Source organism: Cuculus canorus, chromosome 13 (assembly GCF_017976375.1).
Source record: "Cuculus canorus isolate bCucCan1 chromosome 13, bCucCan1.pri, whole genome shotgun sequence".
Classification (NCBI taxonomy): Eukaryota; Metazoa; Chordata; class Aves; order Cuculiformes; family Cuculidae; genus Cuculus; species Cuculus canorus.
Window position 1 is genome coordinate 684097 of NC_071413.1, and position 7213 is coordinate 691309.

Genomic DNA, 7213 nt, shown 5'->3' on the forward strand with positions numbered 1-7213 from the left:
TTTTGTCACAGGTGACTTCCCGAGCCAGGCAGATGTCCCTGCCGGCAAAGCAGCCAGGACCGAGCAGGCTGGTGTCATCATGGAATAGTTTGGGTTGGAAGGGACCTCAAAGCCCCTCCAGTCCCACCCCTGCCATGGGCAGGGACACCTCCCACGGGATCAGGCTGCCCAAGGCCAACTTGGCCTTGAACACCCCGAGGGATGGGGCAGCCACCGCTGGGCAGCCTGGGCCACGGCCTCCCCACCCTCACGGTGAAGATATTCCTCCTTAAACCCAGTCTAACCCTGCCCCTCTCCAGTTTATACCCGTCCCGCCCCGTCCTATCACCCCAACCCGCCTCGCAGCCCCTCCAGCTGCGGGCGGGGCACTGCGGCCAATGAGGCGCAGGCGGGCGGGGCCGCGGCGGGGCGGGCGGGGAGCGCCGGACGGGACGGCACCGGACCGGACCGGGACCGGGAGCGGGCCGGGAGCGGGCCCTGCGGCGGGTACGGACCGGGCCGGGAGCGGGCCCTGCGGCGGGTACGGACCGGGCGGGGCGGGGCGGGTCCGGTCCCGGGGGGTGCGTGTCCCGGGGATCTGCCGGGTTTAGGGCAGGGACCGCCAAGTTCCCAAGGGTCTGCACGTCCCGAAGCCAGAGGCGCCGGCCCCGCTGCGGGGGCGTCGGGGGCTGCTGGCATCGCCGGGACCCTGGGCGGCGTTCGGCCGGAGCCTGGAGCCGGAGGCCTGGCCGAGGGCTGCTCCCGTAGTCCTGTCGCCTCCAGCGCCAACGAGCTGTTTCCAGAGGCTCCCTCCATCCTTAGGGCTGCACACCCGGCTGGTACCGAGGGGCTGTGGGACACTGCCTTGCTGCGCTGCCCAAGGATGTGTGCATGGACTGGAACAGGGAAGGGGCAAGGGGAGGCAATTCCATGAGTTCCAGAGTTTCCTTGCTTCCATACAAAGCAGCTTGGATTCCTCCAACCCTGGTGGCACATGCAAGAGCCAGGCTACCAGAAGCTGGTTTTGGAGCTCCTCAGAAGCCACCGCTCTGCCCTTGCTCTGTCTGTACGTGCCAGAAGTCCTGGTCCTGCTGAGCAACAGTGACAAGAAGCTCAGTTAGCCCATGGTAGCCCTTGGTTTGTCCCACCGGGACTGGTGGCATCTCCCAAATGTGGGTATCATTCCCAAATATCTTTGAGCTGAATGGGTTTCTCATGAGCATGAATGCAAGGAGGTTGCAAGGCCTGCGGCTTCTCTGGGCAACCTGGGCCAGTGCCTCACCACCTCACACAGAAAAAGATTTCTTCCATAGTGTCTTTTTCCTTTGAATGTCATGGTCACTGAGGTTTATTTTCATCAATTGGATTTGAATTTCTGTCCTCATTTTTATATTTCATTGCCATTGTTCCAAAGGGAGAGGCTCCCAGAGGAGGCCATAACAATGCTCCACAGCTATCTTTGTTACCAAATTCACACGGCACTTCCATGCCAAAGCGGGTGCTATTTGCAGTGAATCACCATCCAAACACTGAGCCGCTCTGCGTGGTCACTGCACTGGAGCGCTGCCAGGATTATTCCACAAACTGGACACAGGGTGCTAGAGGGACAGTTTTCCTCATCCAGGTCTCGAGTGAGACAATGGAATCCCACCCGTCCTGTTTTTTGTACTGCTGTGTGTGCTGTTCTCAAGTCATTTATGCCCGAGGGGGAAGAAAAGTGCTCTGCTGTTTCTGCTTCCTGGGGAAATTCCTTAGGGAAGCACCCAGGGCTCCAGCAGCAGCTGGCACCCCAGACTGCACAGGGCGGATTTCCCTAGGACAGGGAGCTGTGCTTTGGCCCTTCCAGTAAGTGAGGTGGCAGAGGCAGGAGGAACAAGACAGGTAGAAGTGTGGTGTGCGGTGAGAGCTCACTCTCGTCCCTCTCACGCTGCAGGACAGTGTCCATCCTGTCCAGCCTCCTCTCCCTGTGTTCCGTGCAGTGAGTCCAAGCATGTTCAGCCTGCACAGGGGCCCAGGTCAGTACAACGGCTACAGCGTCACGGCAGCAGGGCTTGCGCTCCACTGAAAGTTCCCAGGCTCTTTGCAGGCACCGTCTTCATATCTGACACCGCGTTCTTGTTTCCACTGGGATCTGGTACACGGAGATCCCTAGAAACAGCTGTCTCAAATGCCACACCTGCTGGAGAGCGCACTGTGCTTCTAAATTGCAGAAAAAATAAAAGTGATAGATAAGGTGAAGAGCTGAGGTTCCACAGCTTGGAAACACAAGGTAGCCAGGCTGGTGGGAGTCAGAAAAAGCGCTTTGGTTTATCTTGCTTGGTGTAGCTGGTGCCAAAAATTCCAGACAGTATTTTGTTGCATTCACGGTCTTTGCACACCAAACTTCTCAAGCTCTAATTTCACTTTTTTGCTTTTATCATTTTGCATCCTCAGCTTGCTCTTTCACTCCACAGTTTCTCATCCAAGTATTTGGTTGTAAGAAACCCAAGGAGGCCACATCCCAGGACAGGTGTAACTCCAGCCATTGAAAGTCAGGGTGTTTGGTGTTGTGGACTGTAGCTTGCCCTGCTTGTTTGTTCCTCAGACTGATTTGTTGTTGAAGAGGGGATAAAACCCATGCTGCGTTGCTGTAATTCCAAACAGATGTGAGTGGGTGTTGTGGCATCGCCCCGTTGACTCAGCACAGCTCATGGCCGGAGCACCGTGGTTGTCTGTACGTTGCCCTCTGCCCTGGAGAGCACGTCCCTGTGGGGACGCTCCACACTGGCCAACTCCAGCAACTGTGTCCTGGTGCTCCGAGTCCCTGAGGATGCACATCCTTCCCAAAGTCGGAGGCTGTGGGATCCTCGCTGTAGCGTGGGAGACCCCAGAGCAGCCAGCTCTTCAGGAGCACTAACCACACAGCGCTTCTTGGTGGGCTCTATTTCTGCAGGGTCTGGTGCTTCACCTGGTCTCAGGACTAAACCAGCACCTCCCTAGGCCTACTCCGGATTAGAAAATTCTGGGCGCTGGGAGGAATGGGACAGTTTTTGTCATAGCTCGGGCAAGAGGCAAACGGCACATAGTAGCCTTGAGCAGCCGTGCTGTGGTTTCCCTTCTGGCACAGCAAAGGGGTGGTTGGAGGTGAGGAGCAAGGAAGAATGCAAGTCATCATTGTCTCAAATGCAGGACTAGGCCTGTTCTTCTCCTCTTTTCCCCTCCAGCCTCTGTAGCTGCAGGGACTCTGGGCAAGGGTGGGGCATGTGGTGGAGGGTGGCTCTGCTCGGGCGATCTAAGGAAGTGTTAGTGGCAGGGTAACATGCATCCCTGTGACCATGGAGCCCCTCGTGATAGCTGAGCGACCTTGCGGGAGGAGATGACTTGCGGTCCTGTGACCAGCTGGCAGCACTCTTCAGCCAGGAGGGGCGAGGTGCTGGGAAAATCGGATTTACAGCACAGAGCGCTTTCTTTGCTGCAAAGTACCTGTAGCAAAACACCTGCTTTTGCTTTGGAGTTGCTCTGCTCTAGGTTTTTCTATTAAAAAACCCGATGGGCTCTTGAAACCCAGCTGGTGTGAGAAGGAGGGCATGGAGGTGTGGGAGGGATGCGCGTCCTGCCTCCCACTTCCCTTTCTGCATTGCCGCTGGCAGCCCTGGCGGAGCTGGGGGACGGAGGAAGGGTTTGGCACGTGTGGATTTATTCACACAATAGGCTTTTTTTCCCTTTTTTTTATCATGTGGGGAGGACCAGTGGCAACAGGCGATACCGCACCCTTGCTTTGTTCCTGCCTCAGCTCTGGCCTTGTGGGATGGGGTGTCTATCTAATTCTCGAGAAAGCAGGTCTGTGGTCAGAAGCAGGAGGCCGGCTCCCAGCACCACAGATCTCTGAGCCTGCGCCCAGCTGGGCTTCAGTTAGCTTCCAGCACCAGGGGGACAGAAAGTGGGGTCCTGGTACCCCGGGTTGTCACTGAGCAGTGACTCCTGAGCCAGCACTGCATATGAGCAGACAGTGCCAGCGGCTTCCTTTGCTGTGAGCACGCAATTACACTAGTAAGAAGCACGGCTCTAAAGGAATCACTGGCTCTGTTCAAGGCTTCCATCGGTGTAAACTGAACTATCCCAGTATAGACCAGGCTGTTGCAAGGTGGGGTCAGAAAGTGAAAATTTGGTTTAAAAAGGTAACAAACAAAAGCTAGGTGTGGTGAGAAGACTCCTAAACTCAGGCTGCATTAGAAACATCTCCCCTGTGCATACGTTTGCTCCTCTGCCTCATCTCAGTGTAGGTGTCTGCAGTTTCTCCACTTCCCTGTTTTCCTCTCTTCAGAGCCAGCTGGAGATGGTGGACCACCTTGCAAACACCGAGATCAACAGCCAGCGCATTGCTGCAGTGGAAAACTGCTTCGGGGCTTCTGGACAGCCCTTGGCTGTGCCAGGAAGGGTCCTTTTAGGAGAAGGGATTTTGACCAAAGAATGCCGCAAGAAACCAAAGCCTCGCATCTTCTTCCTTTTCAATGACATCCTCGTCTACGGCAGCATAGTCATCAACAAAAGGAAGTACAACTCCCAGCACATCATTCCCCTTGAAGATGTCACTTTGGAGATGCTGCCGGACACTGTGCAGGTGAAAAACCGCTGGATGATTAAAACCTCCAAGAAGTCCTTTGTGGTTTCGGCGGCCTCCCTTACAGAGAGGAAGGAGTGGATCAGCCATCTGGAGGAGTGCATTAGGCACCTGCTGATGAAGATGGGCCGGCAGCCTGCCACAGAACACGCAGCCCCATGGATCCCGGACAAGGCCACAGACATCTGCATGCGCTGCACGCAGACCAAGTTCTCCACGCTTACCCGCAGGCACCACTGCCGCAAGTGCGGCTTTGTCGTCTGCGCAGAGTGCTCCCGGCAGAGGTTCCTGATGCCCCGGCTGTCACCCAAGCCCCTGAGGGTCTGCAACCTGTGCTACCGGCAGCTGCTTGCAGAAAAGAAGGAGGAGGCAGAGGCAGATCGCAGGCAGCTGGAGCTGATCCGCTCTGCTGTCCCAGGCTATGAACCTTCTAGCGGTGATGACAGCGACAAATCTGACGATGACAAAGCTGACCAGTGGCCAGCAGACACAGAGTTTTATACCTCAGCAGTACCTTGGTCCTCTTTCCATAGCTGACCTTGGGAGTCAGTGGTAGTTAGACATTAGGAAGCCAACTTCTGGCCTCTGACATGTGTCCTTGATGTTTTCTCTGGAGGCTATCCCTAGGAAGGTGGATCTTGGCCCCTATGGGGTATGTGCAGGGGAAGCAGAGGTGGGGTTCACCTCTGAGAATGTGTCCCCTGTGACATGGGCATGGAGAGCAACAGTTCTGTGAGGAGCATGGACGGGGGCACAGCCTTGCCGATCAGCCTTGGCCAACCAACCTCGCCCACCAATGCCTTAGCCTTTCTGTCCGCAAAAACAGAGCAATACTCACTTCTGTCAAATGCTTCAAGATCAGCTCTTGGGAGGAAAAGAAGCAGGAAATCCTAGACTTGACCATGCGTGCCTGCTAGCAGAGTGTTCCTCTGCTGCAGCGAGGGGCTTTCCAGATGGCATTTTCCATTGGCATTGCATCTACATCAGAGCTTCTCCACGCAGGTGTACCAGTGTGAGGGGATGGCCGCTCGTCCCTGCACAGCAAGGTCAGCACTGGCTTCTGTTTGTACAGCCAGGTCTCGGCTTTGGAAATGCTGAGGGAATGGTGCTGGATGCAGGGAGCTTGTCTGATGCTTGGTGTGAGCAGCATCAGCAAAGCACCAGAGCACTCGGGTGTCTCCGATGGCAAGACGCCAGTTTGGTGGTTCTGGGCAAGGAGAGAGGAAAGAGAGGGGAAGGGGTTGTGTAAAATTATGTGGAGGTAAGGAGGGAGAGACTGACCACAGTTGGCTTAGCTGGGGACACAGCCCCAGATCTCAAAACCAACCACCTTCACCAGATTACCAGCAGCTTGATGAGCTCTGCCCTAACAGGTAGAGGGGAAGGCTCATAAAAGCCTTAGAAATCTAGGAAAATGCCCCAAACTAAGATCTTATGTAGTACAGCACTGCAGCTTCCCAGGAGGAAGGGTGGGCAGCAGCCCGAGGCACGGAACACTCCCCTGCAGCTCCCCTCCTGCCCATCAGCCTCACAAGTACAACATTAAGGTCCTTTATGTACTTCCAGGACTGGAGCCTGGGACTTTACTGTTAACTTGAGATCAACTTAAAAGTTCAAATTAAGTTAGAAGTAAACCATGTGTATTCAAGTATTCTGTCATTGTATAGCATGGGGGTAACTACTCTGAAAATCAGACAACAGCAATTGTTTTGCAGCAGACTTTTCTACAAACTCCGTTATTACTTTTACTATATTTTTCTATTGTGTGTTTTATGCTCTGGAAAAGGAATGGGGTTGGGAGTGTGGTGCCAATGCCAGGAACAGCTTCCTTACCCTGACCTGTTCCCAGCAGTGCCTTGCCTGCCAGAGGGCCAGACTGAGGGGCTTTAAATTTCAGTTCCAAGTAATCATTCCTACTGTCTTGTAAACTGCCTCTGTTCCACTGCACTTGTAACACTCGTCTGTGTGTGAATAAAGATATGGCCAGCAGGAAGAAGCCAGGAAAGTACAACAATGTAGCGTGTTGTTATTTAACAAGAGTCTTAAACAAGAGCTGGCATTCAGGCTGGGCTGGCCAGCGCAAGTTCCCGCTCCTTGGCCATGGAGGGAACACTCTGTGTTCCTATTTACTGCTGGGAGGTAAGCATGAGTGAGAGAAACCACCAGATCGGATGCCTCCTTTCTATTTGTACCACGTTACCACCCGAGCGAGTGTTCAAAAGCTTCTGCAGTCCCTGCAGTAGCCTCTATCAATTGAAGCGGTATTTTTCTGGTGGGGCACAGCTCAGACTGGGTCAACAAACCTTATGACCTAAGCAGATGCTTTTGAGTTTCAAAGCAGTAAGTACACTGAGTTCTGTTTTTCCCATCCCTCTCAGAGCTCATAACTCAGCACAGCAGCCGTTGTTTTTCCAGTGCCTCCCACCTCCAGTGGGGTGGACACGCTATGCAAACAGAGAATGACCTTAAAAACAAACAGCCATTGGGAGGGCTCTCGAGCCAGAAATAGCCCAGCTGCTGAATCCATAGCTGGCATTCCAGGTCCCTGCTCCCAAGGCTGAACTCTCAGTGTCTTTCTCATAACTGGCTTCAGAAATGTATTCCACTATTGAATCTACTCCCTATCTCTCTTGC

General features: G+C 54.4%; 1 protein-coding gene across 2 annotated transcripts; it reads left to right on the plus strand.

Moving 5' to 3' along the window:
- The first annotated feature begins 299 nt into the window (after positions 1-299).
- PLEKHF1 (pleckstrin homology and FYVE domain containing 1) lies at positions 300-6603 on the plus strand. Of its 2 annotated transcripts, none has more exons than XM_054078492.1 (2): positions 300-486; positions 4283-6603. In XM_054078492.1, the coding sequence occupies exon 2, from the start codon at positions 4295-4297 to the stop codon at positions 5114-5116; it is 822 nt and encodes a 273-aa protein (XP_053934467.1). In that variant the 5' UTR covers positions 300-486; positions 4283-4294; the 3' UTR covers positions 5117-6603. The 2 variants fall into 2 exon arrangements, with proteins under 2 accessions (XP_053934467.1, XP_053934466.1); XM_054078491.1 differs by having other exon boundaries at positions 301-520.
- The last annotated feature ends 610 nt before the right edge of the window (positions 6604-7213 follow it).